At 44.3% G+C, this 19,557-nt stretch overlaps 1 protein-coding gene across 1 annotated transcript; it reads right to left on the reverse strand.

The window, feature by feature from the left end:
* Positions 1–568: 568 nt before the first annotated feature.
* CD151 (CD151 molecule (Raph blood group)) lies at positions 569–18,854 on the reverse strand. Its single transcript, XM_009996416.1, has 8 exons — positions 18,840–18,854; positions 12,627–12,730; positions 11,831–12,022; positions 7,323–7,397; positions 4,792–4,896; positions 3,782–3,937; positions 1,758–1,844; positions 569–991 (listed from the first exon to the last, which is right to left on the reverse strand). Exons 2-8 carry the CDS (start codon positions 12,708–12,710, stop codon positions 932–934), a joined length of 759 nt encoding a protein of 252 aa, XP_009994718.1. The 5' UTR covers positions 12,711–12,730; positions 18,840–18,854; the 3' UTR covers positions 569–931.
* Positions 18,855–19,557: the final 703 nt, after the last annotated feature.

Here is a 19,557-nt window from a genome sequence, read left to right on the forward strand (position 1 = left end):
CATATGAGAAGGTATTTTGTCTAACTGAGCAGGCCAACATGTAGCAAGATATGCCAGCTTCAAAAAGAGACCGGTTCTTCACCAAACCTCAGCAGGGTATGGGCAGGGGGAAACAAAGTTGTCTTACTCACACTGGAAGCCACTCAATAAAACAAACTAACCCAAAAGAATTAGAAAGTAGTCCATCATCTTTGCTCCAGAATCACTAGGTGTCAAAGGCCTCTTGTGGCTCCTAATGGCACTGTACTGGGGGAAGCTTCAAGGAAGAGGAAGGATTGCTGAGAAATCCTGAGGCAACATCAGAGTCATGACAAGATTTCAGCTTCACCAAGTTGTGCTTCTGATCCGCAGGGAGAGTAGCTCCTACCCCAAGCAAACAAGCAGGCATCCTCTCGGGCAGCGAACAGGTGTGTTAGGACACTGGTGCACACTTGGGAAGAGGGAGAGAAATCTTCCGTCTATGAGAGACTCAGCCCTGGCTCCAGCTCAGCACAGAAGCATCATCTGTTCTCACAGTCAATGTCTGGTGCTGCTAAAACACTTCTCAGAGAATATATTATGGTTCTTGTATAGCATCCTGATACCTTCAAGTTGGCTCAGGAAAAGCATCAAAAGAAAGGGCCCTGGATAAATCTTGCTTCGTAGTTATATCAAGGCACTGTTTCATTAAAGCTTCTAGCAGAAAATCCACAGGCCTTTTGTTTCTTGACAATGAAGAGGACCTGATGAAATCCTGGCTGCCTTGTACACAACAAGGAGGTGACTTCCCCCAGCAAGGCCCTGTAAGGTGGTGCATGGTTTGAGAGGAATTTAATTACAGAGCCACGTCCTCAAGTTACAGACATTTCTGTGGTAGCGGTGGTGGAGAGTGGTCGGGCTGGCAGGCGCTAAGTGGAGTGGCAGAGGAGGAACAACAGAGTTCCCACAGCTATTAATATGGTTCTGGCTTTAAACTCTTGTACAGGCAGCAGGTGAATATCATCCCAAAGATCTACAGGGGCAAAGAGAAGAGAAGAATGCATGAAAAAACAGAATTGATGCAATGGAGGCAGCAGCTTGCAAACTAACAGTCTGGAGTGGCAACTATCTCCTGCCTGGGGATACCGGAACTCCAGACTGCAATAAGTAGGCTAAGAGAACATAATCTGTGCTAATGCTCACAATTAATCACCGGCAGTTTCTCTGGCATGTAAATTAGCTACTTGCCAAGACAAAGAGCAAGATGAGGAACTTCCAGAGACATCTGCATTTGAAAGAAAATATATTGTGCCCTCCCCTCTAAAATGGGAGTAGAGGGCATCCATATCCTATCCCTTTATTCCTCACCCTCTCCCATATTTGCAGAGCCACAGAGCCGTTCCTCAATATGGCATAACTGAGGGAGAAAATCTGGATGACTTAAAATAATTCTGATAATCTGGGGTAGGAAACTGCTCCAGACCGGGTCCTCAACGGCGCGGGCAATCACAGTACATCCCCACAAGAGGGCTCTCTGAGGCTGCCAAACCGCCTGCCACAACCAGCACTGCCTTTCCCACACACCTGGAGCAGCTTGAACTCCTTCACTAGAAGCAGATTTTACACACCAGAAGCTTTTGCTCTGGAGCTAGTAAATCCTCGGGTCCCCGCGAAACACCGGGCAGCTTCTCCTTGCCAGGCAGGAAAGAGCCTAAAACACCTGATTTTTTACATCCTTCAGCTCTAGGGTTCCTTGAACTTCCACCCAGCACCCGCAAAACTCCACTCAGCCCTTTTACCTGCACACAAGCAATGCTGATCCCCACTGCCCCGATGATTTTTAGGTGCTCTTGAATGAAGTTTTCCAGCTTGGTAATGCAACCACTCTGCAGGGTGAAATAGGGACATGGAAAAGCAGCTTCATTTTAGCCTCCTGTGTTGCTAAGTGGATCCAGTACCATGACCTTTAACATGACAGAAGCCTTTCAAGAATAAATTCTTCACACTGCTATTTATGACACAAATGAGTTTCACTGTGGACCTGGAAAGCCAAGCTCTGCCCGCCTCTGCCTTGCAACTGCATCCTTGGCTGGCAGCATGATCTTTCCCTTCTTCTTTCAGGCCCAAGTTTTTGTTGTCATAAGGCAAAAATAAATCAGTAAGAGCATTTGCTGTTTCTGTTGTTTTGGTTTGGGTTTTTTGGAAGAGTTCCTTTTAAATAATTAAGCTGTTTAATTTGTTGAAGCAGGTTCTCCATAGTAACATGAAACAGATTTATTTCTGTAGGCTACAGCAGTGCCCCAAGGGTGCTGGTGAACCTCCTGCTCCAGGAGTTTACTATTAACAGACAGCTACACTCGGGCAGGCAGGGGGAAGGAGTGAGCAGATAGCTCTCCAGGGAGGGAAGTCAAAAGCCTCACTTTCCATGCCAGCATTAGCTTTTAAGAGTCACCCCTAGCCGCCCCGATATGAAGAAGTTACTCATGTTCCTTGATCTGATGCTTTTCTCAGTTTTTCTCTCCCAAAGATGCTAAAATCCCACTGAACTCTGACTGAGACCTCATATTAAAATATGCAGCATCTGACTGTAGATGCAAACATTCTCTTACAGCTTTTTCTCCTCTAGAGCTAGCCCAATAAATTTGGCAGCCTACAGGGCCTCTCAATAATACAGCTGGGCAGCCACTTCCAGCTTCATGCAGCACAGAGAGAGGATGAAAATTGTCAACCCTCCCCATCAAACAGTTGTGGGTTTACAATCTCTAAAACTTCATCAGCCCTTGAATTCTTTCCTGCATTTTCTTACTGGATCTTGCCTGGAAAGGCACAAACTTTATGGGAAAGCCTTCTTCCTGAAAAGCAAAGCCCAGCCAAGCAGCTGGACATAAGAGGGATATGGCAGATCTGAAAGACTCCCTGTTGATTTCCCAAAGCTTGATGGGGATTAGCTGTTTGAGTTGCTTGGCTTAATGGCAGGTGCTATTCACACCCGTCTTCCGAATCCTGCTCCAAGCACAGACTGCAAGAAGGAATACTTGCTTTGAAGGGGCTATCTCTTCACCCACAGCCCTACTTAATTGTAAGTGGGACAGGAACAAAGAATAAACTGTTGCTCCCCAGGCTCAATACAGCCAGTCAAAGTGCTGGTTATACTGATGAGAAAAAGGACTATGCTACCCCATATATAGTGTCACAGGAGGTAAGTTAAAGCCAGGTGACAGGACAGGAGGGTGCCAAAATAAATGCAAGAACCTTTAATAGCCTTATGCAAACCAGAAGAATAAATGGTCTGAGAGCTACCTGTTTACTTACTCATCTAGTGTGGGATTCAATCTGCTTCTTCTAGAAAAAGACAAGCCCCTCTATCTGAACTCCAGCCCTCTTTTCAGTCCAAACTGCAGTCCACTGAAACTGGCCTAATCTGTCTGCTACATGGCTCTCTTTCTTCCTACACTGTTTCTTCATGCTGTAGATCAAATCCTTCCTATCTCAGTCAAGGACCAAAAGTATCTCCAATTACACTTCACTGAGTAATTCCAATGACAGGAAGTTGTGTCAAATGCAGGGCTCAAAACTAAGACTCCTGCCAGAACCAACAACCTCTCCCACTTCCCCTATCACTAGTATACTATATCGTAACAAATGATTTTTTATTCTTTTCTGTGTCTGCATATAAAATAGTACCCTAGACAGCTGAATGCCCAACTAGAAAAAATACTTCTGCTTTCTAAGGAATCTTACTGACTTTTAAGAGCATCCACCCAACACCCTTACTCCCTTGCCCACCCTCTTTAGGCAAGTTTGAAGCCCTTTTGCTCTTTACCTCCTTGTAGATGTTGGAAGGATGGTCTCTTCGGCCACACAAGTCGGTTATTGTCTTGCAGCAGCTGTCTGGGACTTTCCGTCCACTGGCCTCTGAAGATTTGATCCACAGGCTGTCAGCCCAGTCTGTGTAGTTGTTGCTGCCACAACACTTGAACTGCATGCAGACAGAGCAAAGGCTGAGCCTGCAAGCACTGCAATCTCCTCCCTCCAGCCTCCCTCAGAGACTCCAGCTATCTAAGGGTGGGGTTTTTTTTGTTTGTTTGTTTTGGGGTTTTTTTTAGGATACTACAATTATTAGTGACTTTTGCATTAAGGGTCCCCAAAATGGCCATTAAGTATCAGCTTCACTCATCTTTCAGCAGCTGTGCTTTTGTTTACTGCTAGGATGAACTATAACCACAGTGCACCTGCACCTGTCTCAGCTATTAACCACTGGACTGGAGAACATCAATAGTGATAACTGGGTTACAGTTACTATATAACAGTTACTATTGCAAATGCACCTAATGTGTATAATAGGCCCCATGCTTTGAAAGTGCCTGTGCAGAAGGGTCCCTTTTGTGAGAAAGCCAGTCAGAACTGTAAGAACCCTAACCCGAACCACCCCTGCACAAGGCACAGCTAGTAACAGCAGCAAGAAGGCTCTTCTTTCATTATAGCTTGCTTTCTAGGGTACTGAGGAGCTTAATGATTTTCTCAGCAATTTCTTCAAAGCTTTGAAGTGGAAAATAGAAACATCTATCAGAGTGTTCACTCTGGGAGCAATTCAGATGTTGCTTCCCCAGTGCTACTGGGCATGCAATTCAGAGATCACACCCTGCAATTCTGCCAGTTGCATGGCCCAGGCCTCACATCCCACCCAACCTTGTCTTCAATCAGAAGCAGCAGAATGAACACTCAGATACAGAAGAAACATCTTTATGTTTGATGTCAAGAGCACACAATGCCTTTTGTGTGTTTTATAGCAAACCCTGCAATTGAATTCTCCCTGCTTCTAGAGATACCTACCTCCTGCTGCAGTTTGTCTACTGCGCTGGTAACGCTCTCTTCTCCCTCCTGCCGATACTTCTGGGTCATAGTGTTCTTCAAATTTTGCTTCAGTTCCATGCTTAGCTGAAGGGAAGAGACAAGAAGAATAAAATTACAAGACAAACTCACCCCTCAGAGCAAACAAGAGCCCTACACAGAATTCAACAACCTTTGTTCCAAGAGAAAAACAGACAGCCTAGTGAAAACTACAGCTTACTTCAAGATCATCTCCAAGACTGGACAGGCTTATTTCCAACTGATTATAGATCATGCCTCCATTTTAATAACTGGAAGGATGAAATTTCAGCCTGAGCTACGCATCACTATGTGTATCCTCACTTTGAATACATATGATTGCCAAGACATGCCTGCATTGAAAGAGAATACAAAACTGTGCCTGCTTATATATAAATATGCCTATGAGACCACATGCAGTGCTCTCCCTCTGAAGCCTGGGACGAAATACTAAAAACCAATTGACTTTGTCCAGGAGCAGGAAGAAATCAGAGTTGTGGGCACACTGCACTAAAGCCATGTAGTCTGAATAGCTCAGGCATCAGCATCCTCCCCACAGGAGGGAGTTAAATGTGTGACTGCAGAAGTACTGCAAGGCCTTTCTTTATAACAGTGTCTGGGAGACAAAGTCTGATTTTGGAAGTACAGAGTTTCCGAAAGTATCATCATAAACCACTGGTATGTTTGATGTTGACTAGATTCAAACATTTATTCATGTGGAAGCTCTTTTAATCTAGCTGAATTCTTTTTCACCTATCCAGGTGACAGCTGTATCTCTTTTTAGTGATCCTGGTTCATACAGTAACATTGCTTTAGACCAAAACCTGTGAAATTATAAGTTTTCTATACCAATAAACAACACCAACATGCATTTTAGATGGGGTCAATGAATGAAACAGGTGGGTAGCCTCTCTATACACCTTTTATTCTATGCTGCAAGTAATAAATACATTTGATTACGCTGAACTGTGCAAAATGCAGTCTGCAGTTTTTTCTCCCTATTTTTTTTTATTGTCCTCATTCTCCCCATTTTTCCAACCCCATGTGTCAAACAGGGACAACAACCTACCTCACAAAGATGATAAGGAGCTTCATTCACTAGTTTTTGCAAAATGCTTTGAGATCCTGGGCAGGTAAGCTCTAGAGAAGTGCAAAGGACTTAGTGTAACAAAAAGAAAGGAAAAGCTTCAGCAGCTGGAAGGCATCAGAGGCAAATAAAAGAGTTCATTAGCAGAATTATTACTTGGGAGAAAAGCAGTTACCTGCAGACTCACAGGGAAGTACTGAAGCACGGTATAGAGATAACAAAAGAAACATTTTAGACACACACATGCAAGCTTTAGACACCAAAGCAAGGGCTGAAATAAAAACAGTGGCAAACAGAGCAAGGAGCCTGCAAGCAGCAAAGAAGAGGGGTTTGTCAAAGGACAAGGGGAAGTGTAGCTATTGATCAGACTCCCTGAAGTGATCTATCTAAGGCACTCAAAGGTATAGCTCCAAATATGTTGTCCCTTATTTCAACCTAATGATCAGCTCTCCTTCAACTACTATCATATATAAACTTCATGCATTTGCATGGATGAATGGACAGACCTCAGCTTCTTGCTATGCCTGCCAGGACTGATGTTTCCCTCTTAAATACATGCACTCATGCCACATCCCTCCTGGTAGGGGCCAGAACAGTTATTTGGCTCTTTGCAAACCATCAGTGCCCATCCTAGTGAGGCAAAGCACAGAAGGCCCAAGCAACAAAGCAATGGCAAGGAATCCTGGCAGTGAAACCAACAAGAAGGGATGCCCCAGCTGCTTTTCAGACAGGCACTTGACAACAATCCTAATTTGCTGCTTCCAAACAAATTTCAGATGTGATACCAACTTCCCAGGCCGTTTGTGTCTTTGTGGCTAAACTCCCTTTGAAAGCAATGTTACGACTAAAGCCTCTGCTCTCTGTAACTGCAAAAAGTGCCAAGCTAAAATTGCAGCTGTGCTGTTCTCCAACCCCTCATCTGGGCTGGATGTAAAGCTCTCAAAAACTTCTTGACCTCTGATCTTAACTTTGCCAGTTTTATCTTTGCCAGTTCAAACATATGACTCTTGCCATACAATCCAACAGGACACAACAGGAACTGTTCCTATGTCCTGAATACACTAAGTGACACTAACATTTCAGTTGCTTGTACTACGCCCTGGAGGACATTAGGAGAGTTCTCAGGTCTACACAGCCTCAAAAACTGTCTTCTCTAAGGCTTTGCAGAAAAACAGCGCACAACTGCAGCAAGGCTGAGCAGTTGCCACAGAGTAACTCCGACCACTCTGTCAAGAACATGAACTAATCCAAGGTCTTCCTTATGGGGAGGGTGTGACTACATGTGGAAAGGTCAACCACGACCGGACCCTTGGTCTCAATACCCCAAGCACAATTTTGGCTGGAGAAATGGATGGATGTAACCTGTCGTTTCCCTGGTTTGAGTCTCTAAGGACTAATGTTCACCCACCTGCTGGTAGTAGATATAGGCCAGGATTCCAGCAATAATCTCCAGTAGAAAGATGCACAGCAACAATATGAAGTACTGTAAAATAATGGGAATAGCAGGACATTAGAACAGAATGTAAGGAGATGCTGGGACCTAGCTTTTCATTAACTGGTAAAATGCAAGACTGTCTGCATTGATGCTTTTCTGCAGCAGTGTTCAAAGGCAGAGACTGGATTTAAGACCCCAAGACGGTAGGAAAGGAACAATCCCAGATTAAAAAAACACACAAAAAACAAAGCCAAAAAACCCTACACGATATGAAGCACTGTATGTTATAATTACAATTCAATAAAGCAACAAAAGACCCATTTCACCAAGGATATAGAAGACCATTTAAGCATAAGCATAAACCACAGATTTCTGCTCCAGTGACTTCTGTGGGGCTCAAACACAGGCTTAAGAGCACATCTGAAGCAGATGGACTTTAGCACTGTTTCACACTCAGGACTGTGACTATATGCTCTGCTGAACTAGGATCTAGGGGGAAAAAAAGCTCAGTATCGCAACACTAAAGTGAGAAGAGCTCTTAGAAGAGCAAGAGAGGAACATCACTGTTTCTCAAAAGGGCTTAATGGTAGTGATATGGAAAGGAATGTGCCCTGCTTACCACAAGGAGAATTAAATTAACAGTACATAAAACTTTTTGGGAGCACTTCCTATACATAAACAGGAAGTGAAACCAAACCTATGAGGAGGAACATGTGTACTCAATCATAAAGATTGGGCAGGCCTGAAGACAGATGGCAATGTGGCCACTCCCTCCTTAGGGTCAAAGAGAGGTTTTCAAGGAGGACCCCAGTTCAGACACACAGCTCCTGATGAGCAATGAAGTTTCTTTACAGATCCAGGCTGCTTTGTGACTGCTACTGAACTAAATTTTCTGTAGATAAAGCTGAAGAAACATCAGTTCCAGCCATAACAAGGACCTCATGCTAAATTGGCCTCCACAGGACAGAATAAATAAAGTATCTCCCATTTTCTGATTTACCCCTGAGCTTAAGAAACAGCTGTTGCAAACAGCTCCCTTCAAATATAATTGTATATTAAACATCTTTGAAGACCTGGACACAGCAAGCTGACCCACACAGCATGGATGCCTTTTCTTGCATAAGGTTTACACTCCCACTGTGCACCCTCATTCCTTTGCTGGATATTTCCAAGCCCCTTCACGGGACTAAAACGTCACAGACACAGTCTTCCTCTTTCACCCCGCTTAGGATTCAGCAGCTGTGAACAATGGACAGCTGGGTTTTATCTGCAGATCAGGCTTTAATTTGAGCATACAATCTCAGGCTTTCAATCTCCAGCCCCACACTCTCTCCTAGTGGCTGAGGCAGCCAAACACTGACTTACACTGACCATCTCTGCAGAGGCAGCCAAACACTGACAGTCTCTGCAAATGCCTGTACAAGGTACCATTCACACCCTGGGAATGAGTCACCCAGTAGAGTGTGGGATAGATAAAGCTGGTCCCAAGACAGGAGGCTGAAAGGGGGCAATAAAGGATCGCATGTTTTGATACAAAAGCTGCCTATTTTGGGGGGGGGGGGGGTAACTCTTACACCCTAACTGCTCTGACATCATTTCTCTGCCAAAGGGGCAGGGAGCATGGAAAGATGCCGAGAACAACTAATGAACTGACAAGTTTGTTTATTTTTCCAGGCTCTGTGTCATCATGTCAGAGGCATTCAGGTAGAGCTGAGTTGTTTCACAACAGTTTGGCTCACTGTGCTGGCTTATGGTGGATAGACAAAAAATATGTACTCAGCAGACCTTAACAAAATTGAGTCACAAGGCCCTTTTGTAAAACCTTGTAAGGGAGATTACTGCATCTGCCACTCACGTGTCCAGCCTGTCTCTGCTGATACACTGCATCACTATTATCTCAATCGCGTCATTCTCTCCAGGCCACTTCCAAGTATCATGCTGAAATAGGGGAGCAGCAGCTTTCACTCTAGAGACACACAGAGCACAGTGCTGTTCGCCTTGCTCTTCATTAGGCATTGCAGGGCTTTCTTACACAGGTCTTCTCTGGGAGTAGCAGGCCAGCTCTGGCATAGAGCTGCGGGGACATGCCCTGCTGGCTTCCTAACAGGTTGAAGAACAAGTCAGAAATGTGGGATCACCCAAAGGCTGGCAGTAGACACATGCCTGGACCTGGGTGGGCTCTGGGCAAAACTTACTCTTACTCTGGCTCCAAGCTGTCTCTGGCTTTCTTCAAGCTTACTCTAGCTGCCTGATGTCTTCTCAGATCTACAGGATGCAGGTTTCTCCCATCCAGCTTCAAGTGTTTGAGTGAAGTGCCAAGCTTCAGTGTGTTTTCCATGAATAACTCAAAGTATAGGTCAACCCACCAAAAATCCAAACTGATCTCTGGAAAGATCTTTCCACTACATGAAAAAGCAGCACCACTTCAGTGGGAGGGCTCCAGGTGGAAAATGCAGCAAGAACAGAAATCATAACCAATGCATTCATTTCACCCTATCCATGGTAACTAGCTATATGTGGCAGTGTGAGGGGCCAAGCCTGAAGAATACCCCCTTCTCCTTTACCTGCAGGGTCTTCTATTTGATGAGTACTTTCCCCAGACTCCTGCTTACAGGCCTTTGTGTATGAAAGCCTGCGTCTCAACTCAAGTGTAACACAGTAGCGGTTTCTGTGCTGGTAAAAAGCTTGACTGCAGCATCACCACCAGCTGCAGAACCACTGCCTTGCCTGCTCACAGAGTCAGATAAGGTACATCTGCTGCCCAAGCCCCAGCACATCATCTGGCTAAAGAGGAATGAGGAAGGCAAATATGCAATGACATAAAAATAGTAGCACAGCTGTGAGTGATGAGTAATTAAATACTATGAAAAGCCTTGAAATGGGCCCATAACACCCATAGTTGGGTAGAAAGGCACAAATAAACTCGTATCTGAGTCTCCAATTGCAAAACAAACTAAAAAACATATATAGATTTTACAAACAGCACTTAAAAAAGCTGTCAATAATTGATTTTTGTAAGCACCAAGGTGGCACTGGGGATAGTGGAGAGTGCCACTTACAGCACTTCCTCCCATATTTATGTGGGCCTCTGGTACAGAGAGATATTGGGACAGGCTGGCACAGACCCCAGGGCACTTACTGTGAAGCTGTCAGGATTGCTGTCTGAGCTCAGAGCTGGCACAGGCCCCCAGTCAGTCTCACCCAGTCCTGGCAAGTACAGCCCTATCTTTTTTGTGCAGATTACTCACTGGCAACCAAAGCAGAAGACAAGCAAGAAGAGACAATAGGCCTGTCAGGACCAGCCATTCTGAAAGGATGTGTGGTGTAGGGACATAGGCTAACTTTTTGTTCCCAAGAGACAATTATTAGTTTTGTGTTGCAGAACAACAAAGAAAAGTCCACTGGATTTTTATCTATAGCTTCTGGCTGAGGCAAAAAGACAAAGGGAGATCTTTTTGGCAAGGCAAGTAGGTGAAGCAGAGCCAAAACAGACTGCTACAGACCAGGAGCCTAATGAAAAAGCACCAGTAATGCATGTATTGTGTTCTCTGCAGTTTAGTTTCTCTTCCTGGCCCTACTCTGCCTCTCACAGAGATTATTAGGTTTTCAACACAGTGGTACAAGCACGAGGCTTGCTCATGACTCCTATTTCTGCTCCTCTGTCCAAATGAACGAGAGGAAACGGTACGGTCGGCTGAACACAGATTTGCAAAGGAAGAAACTGGTGAAGAGTTGCTTAAGTATTCTTTTCTGTAACTGTGAAAGCAAAGAGCAACTGTTATTGTTGTTTTGATTGTTATTTCAGTAACTGCACTCACCACTGTAGACCACATATTAAAAGGGACTGCTGTCCCACTCCAGACTAAAAGTGAGATTTAAGAGAAAGCAGAATAGAAACCCTAGGGCAGAGGGTGAGCAGGGAGCTCACGAAGTAACACAAGAAAAGGTCTAGAAGAGACAGCAAATTATCAAAAGAATGTAGCTTTTTTGTGGAAGCAAAACTAAAATAACTTTTCTGAAACTAAAGAAAACATTAATAGGAAATGTTTTGATTTTTGACAACCAAGTAAAAAAGCGTCCTAATTTTGCTTGAACCTAGTTTCAGTAAAAGGCAGTTTCATTACACATCTCTTGCACCTTCTTCTCTCTTCTCACTTTCCAAAAAGAGTAATAGATGGACAGGGAAGAAGAGAGTCAAAAGCTAGGAGATTTTGTTTTGAATCGTTTCAAACAGACATTCTTACATGGACGTTAAAAACTATACTATGTACTTCTGAACCATGCAGTAGTAAGCATATTCTTTGGGTGGATAAAAGCAAATGCTCTGCAGTAGAACCTGCTGCCAAGGACAAGGACAGCACTGCTCTAGGGCAAATAAATGAGGTTGGTGCAGAACACAACTAAGGTGTTTCCCTCCCAGTATGGTTCATGTTAAAATGGGGTGAATCCTCCACCAAAAAAAGCAAGCAAGGAAAACTTACCACTCTTAGCAAATTCCGACGTTCTTTGAAAGTGGCACAGCAACCAAGGATGCCAGTGACCATGACAACCACCCCAGCCACCACCAGAATATAAGCAGTTGCAGAATATGTGCTGGAGGAGAGCAGGCTGATGTAGTCACTCTTCTCAGCTAGGGTCCAGATGCCCACTGCCATAACAGCCCCACCAGCCAGCTAGGTAAAGAGAGAAGCAAGCAAATGAGAAGCATCTGAGGCATGAACTTCTTCACCTCCCAGAACAACTGGATTGGAATATCAGGATATGCCTCAGCTCTATAAAGTCTCACTAGACCAGGAGCAAGGCTCAGTGCACTGGGAGGGGCTGGGCTTCAAGGTGGGTCTGTCTAGCTTAGAGAAAAGGAGGCTGAGGGGGGATCTCATAAACACTTTCAAATATCTAAACAGCAGGTGTCAGGAGGATGGGACCAGACTCTTCTCAGTGGTGTCCAGTGACAGAACAAGGGGCAATGGTCACAAACTGGTAAACATAAGGTTTAACCTGAATAAAAGAAAATACTTCTTTATTCTGAGGAACAAGCTTCCCAGGGAGGTTGTGGAGTCTCCATCCCTGGAGACATTCAAAACCTGCCTGGACATGTTCCTGTGTAACCTGCTCTAGGAGATCCTGCTCTAGCAGGGGTGTTGGACTAGAGGTCCCTTTCAACCCCTACCATTCTGTGATTCTGTGTGGTTCCGTGAAGCCCAAGATTTTTGCATTCCTTACACCAAAACCATAGTGCCATCTCAGTGCCTCTGAAATAAAACTGAAGCTTCTTACCCAGAAAAAGAAGTTGAAGATGAAGAGCAGGTACTTGAGACAGATGGTCCCACATGTTTCCTTCTGTTCTGTATACTCACGCATCTTTCTGGCTCAGCAAGTTTCTGGGAAAAAAAACCCAAACAAAATAATCAGAAAAATCAGTCAGCCATCATACCCTTCTCCCAAAAGGCCAGCATTACTACTCTCCTCCTGCAAGAACTCTTAATTCCGATCATCTGCTGAAGTAAGCCAGTTGAGCAAGCCGCTCAAGTGACTTCAAGGATGCTAGACAGTGCTTGCTTAGATATAGAGCTCTTGTATTCATTTGGGTGACCACACAGCATGAGACTTCATGCAATGAGGGAGGAAGATGGTACCATCGAGTGGCCTTCCTGTACTGCCTTCATCTTTCTCCTCTCTGCCCATCCTACAGTCAACTCCTGAAGATTCATTTTCCTTTAGATCAATACTTCCAGTGGAAGGATCATACCATTGGTCAAGCCAAAAGCACAAACTGACCAATGTTATGGTGAAGAAATGTCAGTATAGTTCATGTTCACTTCTTCCTATTTGAACTGAAATAAATGAAATCCCAGACCAGCCATCCAGAAAATTTGAGTATCTGACTCTTGACTGTATCCTGTAACTGCTGCTTCTGAAGGCAGCAAGAGAAACCTCTGATATTTATGGAGTAATCTGTCTCCAAAGAATATTCTTTGCCTCACTGGCATTAGTTACAGCTGCCTTAAATAGATCGCTCTCTCAGTTTGGGGTATTTTTAATCTTTACAAGTTTAACTGGGAACAACAAATGCCCTATCCAACTGCAACATAACTACATTTTATTTACAGGAAACTGTTTGTGTTTGCTTCATGTCAGCTCACTGAAATACCTCAGCCGGGCCTGTGCTTTAGCTAACAGGGAAGGCAAAGGTGAGAACATACCAGCAATCCTACCCATGCCAGTCCACTATCACTATTTCACAAGAATGTTTCTCTAGAATAACATATGGCAACAACAGTTGGCAGCAGAAAGGTGTTTCACTGACAAAGGGAGCAGCTCTAAGATTATGGCATATATCAAGAAGAATGAAGAAATCACTCTTCAATTCTATCTTCAGAAGATACCGGAATCTCCAGCAACGCTCAGATTAATAACCATGTTGCAGCACAAAAAGACCCAGGGCAGTGAGGAGGAACGGGTGCTGGTGGCACCATATGCACAGCACAAACTTGTAAATTCTGAACGAGAAAAGGCCAGGTGAATGCAACATTCATGGAAGGTGACAGATTTATAGCTCCCAGAGGCTTAATTTAACCACAGAACAGGAACAGAAGCAGTGAGGCAGGCTCCCACAGCCACACACGCCTGCACAACCCAAAATAGGTACCTCAGCCCACAGCCTAGAGATGTCCTTCCAGTAAGAGATTCTAAGGGCTGCACTTGGCTTTTTGACCATCCCTGCTTACATAAGGGCCACATGCAGAGTAAAATGCACTACAGGTTTGTTGAGTCTTACCCTGGTTCATATAATTGATAGCCAGTGCATGTTAACAATGCTTGTTGTTTTTGGGCCAGCTTCTTGGCCCAGTTACCTTCTTGTTCTAGAGGATTTCAGGAACCTTTCCCTTTTCTTCTCAAAAAATAAAAAAATGCCACTACAGGTGTTTCCACATATCCCCATACAATTGCTGGCTCCTAGTGAGGGATACTAACTTGTTCCTGCTCCACTGAGTGCTGCCTACAGGCCTTTCAGAAGGCTTGGCTTTACTGCTGGGAGGAGAGAATCTATCTGCTTCCAGAAAGCTGGCAGGAAACAGCTGCAGGTTTATAAAGCTAAGTGATTCACACAAGGATGGCAGAACACGAATCAGAAAGGAATCAGGGCTGTCTCCTGTTTGATCTATCCTTCCTCACCAAGAGCAGAGCTGATGGCACTGGCTGCCTCTGCATGCCTAATGACTCACTCAGTGAGCTGTTCAGGGGAAGAGAGATCGCTCCAGATCCTCTTTTTGGAAATCATGGGTTTGTGCTTCTTGTCTCACATAGCGTGACCTGCCACCACCCATCGCCTGCAAAGACTGGGTCAGGCTTTAGGTAACTATGTGCATCTTCAGGGAAAGCCATCAGAGACACCACTGAAATGCCTTTCCCCAAGAGCCCAGGCAGTGGAAAGGTGAGCCACAATCTGCCTCACAGACTAAGGGTGACTTTGGGCTCTGGGCCTCATGGTCTCAAATAGCACAGAGGTGCTGATCTGTGCCCAGCACCAGCATGAACATAGGGGGTCTCAGCCTAAATTCACTGATGTGACTATGGTCTCTTGGTTTCAGCTGTCTTCATAACAGACCCTCAGAAGTGACATAAATCACTCTTGAAACCAGACAAGAACAAGTAACATTAATTAACACTATAGTTAAATTCTATTTTAAAGCAAAAAGGCAAAGGTCTATTCTGAATTGTATTGATTATTACTGAAGAGCTCTCCAAGGGAGAGAAACTGGTGACGTATGCCATGGGGTGTACTTACAAATGCATATAAACACTAATTAGACAAAAGAATCATCGTAATGGGAAGTGCCTTGCTAACTGAAAAGGTGGTTAGAAGACCACCAAAAACAATTCCATAATCAAGTTCACTTGGTCCAGTCCAATAGACAGTAGCTTCACCAGCAAGTTACATTTAAGCAAGCTATCACAGGATACAGGCTGCGAAGTTTAGTCATAAAATGAAGAAATGTATTTTTATATAATTTTCCAGAAATCAACAACAGATTCTACTATGCCTACACATACTGCAATGTGACAAGCAGAAATAATGCTCTAATGAAAACAAAAGGTGGTGTCCTGGTTTGAGCCAGGATGAAGCCAATTTTTCTTTTTACTGATTTTTTTTTCTTCAGTAAGCTTTCTTGTAACTAGCAACAGTGTGTTCTGCTAGGCTGATAAGACAGTGGAATGTTTCTCTAACTACTGAGGCTTCAAGGCCGCACCTTCACTCTGCCGGCTCAGACACTATGGGGAGATCTGTGACCCCCCTGTAGGAGGCTGAGTTAGACAGACAGCAAAACTGGCCAAAGATATTCCATTCCATATATCTACGTAAGCTCAGAGGAAGGTCAGAGATCACAGAAGACAACTTCCTTCCTTCTTCTTCTTCCCTTCTCTTCCATCCATGGCCAGCGTCCGGGGAGGACTCTGCTCATCCATCGCCGTTGACCCTTAGGCTCGAGATCTCCTGACCCCCATAACTCTCTGCTCTTTTCCAGCAGCAGCTCCGGGATTCCTCGGGACTCTTCCCAGCTCAGGGAAGTGTTGTGGGAGTTGCTGGGGTGGGGGGAGGTGAGAGGCTTTTGCCCATACCTGAATATATCTGTATATAATTGTATATATTTTCTTGTATCATTTATTAGTGTTTTAATTAAAACTGTGTAGTTTAGTTTTCAATCCAGCCAAGTCTCTCTCTTTTTCTCTCTCTCCTTCCCTACCTGGGTGGGGGGGGAAGGGGATCGAGAGCATTGTTGTCGGACCTGAGTCAAATGGTGAAAGGTGGGAGTAAAAAAACAGGACAAACTCAGTGTTACAGACCCTGCATATGAAAGGGAGGGGTGATAATTTGAAGATTAATTCAAGAAACTGGGATGTGAACAGTGTGAAACCGATTCTCCATTCTGAGACAAACCTTCTGCATGGCCTTGGGCAAGTGTCTTGGTCTGTTCCTTGCCTCTGCTCTTCCTCCCCAGCAAAAGACCCTCATCTTTCTCTAAACCTAGTGACGTTGTAAAGCTCTGCACTGAGAACTCCTGCTGATAGAAGAATGCCAACTTTGAGAAATGACAGGGTCCAGGTGATGGGTGTGTTGGCAAAAGCCCCATAGCAACACAATTACACTGCCTCAAAAGTGCTTGCCTAGGCAAGCTCCGAACTGGCAACAACCTTGGAAGTACAGACAGACAGCCAAGTTGATGTCTGTAACATCAGCTGCTCTCTGGTGTTGAAGAACAGGAAGCACAGCCTAGCCACAGGCAGACCAAAACAGAGACAAAACAAGAATGAACAGATAACAGAAGAGTTTGCTTGGTGAGAAAAGGGCCTTCTTGGGTATTTCCACTCTTTGCCTTTTGTTCTCCAATAAGAAATTTTGCAGCTATGGCTAAGTACCTAAATGACAGCAGTCAACCCACTTTATTCTAGAAAGGCCTGGTCCCATCTTTGATTGGAAAGACTCCCATACACTTTCTCTAGGAGGTGTGCTGGACCTTCTCCTCTCCAGCGGGGACACCTGCTAGAGTGCTTACTCCTCAGAGGCTGAAAAATGAGACAAGGGACACCTGGCTATACCCGTAAAAGGATGAGAGGTATCAACTCATATATTTAATGAGCCAGTTTTCTTTCACTGTTAAGTTCTAGAACTGTAAGACCTTAGGATCCTTTTAGATAATTGTCATTATTGTATTATCACCGGGCCTAGGTGTTACTTTAAACATTGTTTTAGATCTAATATGAGGCCTACTATTAAGTAAGTTGCTAACATTTAAATGGTTAACTTCTGCCAACTAACTATTAGTTGTGCATTTTATTGTTAAGATACCTTTTGCATTATTGCTTTAATGTTCTGTTCTGCTACCATAATATCCCAACACTCATAAAATTCAGACTGTGCCTTTTTTAGTTCAGTTGTTAAGACTCCAGTACTGTTTGCAATAAATCTTGTGTTGTGTATATACATTTTGTCTGCTATCTAGCTCCATTCGGGACAGAAGTACAAGAGAACAGAGTAATAGTGAAGCACTTACATTAAGAGCAAGAAGGAAAAGGTGACCCACCTACACAAAGATCTCAAAAAAAAAAGAAAAAAGGAAAAAAGAAAGATGAGCACATCCTGCCCTATCTGACCACAATCCACAACCTCACAGTTGGGCAAGAACACATGATGCATACTGCCAGGCAAGGCAGGAGTCACTTCAAAAGCTAAACCATTCCATTACCTGACTTTCTCAGTCTCTCATCCTACTGAGACTGAATCCTTAGGACAAACTGGACAACAGAAATGCACCAGAAGTTCAGCAGTTTGGCTCCAGATCTGGGTGCTGAGCTTCGGGAAATACAAGCATTGCATAATTTTTCTGTTGCACTGAGCCACCTAAAATCTCAATGGCAGGACTTGCTCTGGTGTCCCACATCAGACCACTTTATTTTTATATTTGCAGGCCCAAAGGCACACACAGCCACACACCTACATCCCAGCTCAAGAAGCACATGGTATGCGTGCCTGCACGCGCGCGCACACACACAGAGTCCTGCTGGCTAGACCCTCCTTTAGTCAGCACAGACATTGCTTGATACATTTGCCTCAACTTGCACAGTAACTCTACTTAACCAAATAGCAAAGAAAGCCAGGCCTGCAGGCTTTTTCTACACAACCTGCTCTAAAGCAGCATCTGACAGATGGGAAAGAAACAGTGCTAAAGCAAATGAAATAGTTCCCAGGCCATTAAAAACACCACTATTTTTAAGTATTGATTTTTGAATGAGAGGAAAAAAATTGGTATCCAACACATCAGTGACATCTATTCCATAAATAACTTGTATGCCAGCAGCTAGATAACTTCTAACATCTTTGCTAACACACACAAAAAAGACTTGATGCAGAATATCCCACTGCACCTATGCTGCTATAAAAGCTTCCAAAGGACTGCAAGTTTAACTCTGTTAACCCCCTACCAATACAGACACCTCACACACCCTCAGAGAGCACACTGCTAGTGTGGAGGGTAAGGTTCAGCTACTCTGAAGTCTATCTGAGCTGTGCCAGATAACCCTGGCCCTGAGGCACCTCTTAGCAAACAAAGCAGATGTCCTCCTCTTGGTATATGCATTGTAGGTATAGGCGAGTAACATATAACCTTCAGCAAACTAACCGAAGACCTGATTCTTCAGCAAGGCTAAACACCAACCTTTGAAAGCATGATCTAAGTTCCCCCTCTGTAAGATGAAAATATTATCACTGCTGCTTTACCTACCTCCCTGAAAATTCTCAGAAAAGGCCTTCAGCTGCTTATCAACTTGCCAGCACATCTCACAGAGCCCAGCCAGAAGTCATTAAGTAAAGCCTTTCCCAGAGCAGAACTCTAAAGCATGCAGGTTAACAGCTCTGATTTACACAACCACCCAGTGCCACCATCCACCCCAAACTGACAGCCAACATGGGTCAACATGCTTGAAACTCACCTTTCCCACCAAAGCAGCTCACTGCACCAGTGCAAACGTTCAGTCCTCTTCAAGTGCTTTCTTCCACACCCTCTCTTCTGGTTGGCTCTGCTGGATCTCTGCTGGAGCACTGCTAGATTCAGGAAAGTAGAAAGCTGAAGAACAGAAAAGAAATGCAGAGACATGAACCACGTAAAAGATTATTCCAAGAATCAGTATCTGATAATGCGCTTCACCATCAAGTACACCAATGGGGTTGCAGCATCAGTGGACTAGGGGAGAACAACCGATGTAATCTACCTAGACTTGTGCAAAGTATTCAACACTGTCCTGCATGACATTCTGGTCTCTAAAATGGAGAGATATTAATTCAAGGGATGGACCACTCAGTGGATAAGGAATTGGTTGGATGTTTGCATTCAAAGAATAGTGGTCAACAGCTTGATGTCCAAATGGAGACCAGTGATGAGTGGAGTTCTTCAAGGGTTGGTATTGGGACCGAGGCTGTTTTACATCTTTGTTGGCAATATAGACAGTGGAATTGAGCGCACCCTCAGGAGGTTTGCTGATGACACCAAGCTGTGTGGTGTGGTTGACACACTGTAGACAAGGAAGGCCATCCAGATGTGGGCCCATGCCAACCCATGAAATTCAACAATGCCAAGTGCAAGGTCCTGCACCTGGGTAGAGGCAATCCCAAGCACAGATACAAGTTGGGTAGAGAATGGATTAAGAACAG

This window comes from Chaetura pelagica, unplaced genomic scaffold, assembly GCF_000747805.2.
Source record: "Chaetura pelagica isolate M959 unplaced genomic scaffold, ChaPel_1.0 scaffold74, whole genome shotgun sequence".
Classification (NCBI taxonomy): domain Eukaryota; kingdom Metazoa; phylum Chordata; class Aves; order Apodiformes; family Apodidae; genus Chaetura; species Chaetura pelagica.

What these genes read in the sequence shown, in the direction of transcription:
- CD151 (XM_009996416.1), bottom strand. Translation starts at nt 12,710, where the DNA reads ATGCGTGAGTATACAGAACAGAAGGAAACATGTGGGACCATCTGTCTC. An exon ending in TAGACAAACTGCAGCAGGAG is followed by an intron (nt 3,938 to 4,791) that starts GTAGGTATCTCT and finishes GTCTGCATGCAG; the next exon opens with TTCAAGTGTTGTGGCAGCAA. An exon ending in CTTCCAACATCTACAAGGAG is followed by an intron (nt 1,845 to 3,781) that starts GTAAAGAGCAAA and finishes TTCACCCTGCAG; the next exon opens with AGTGGTTGCATTACCAAGCT.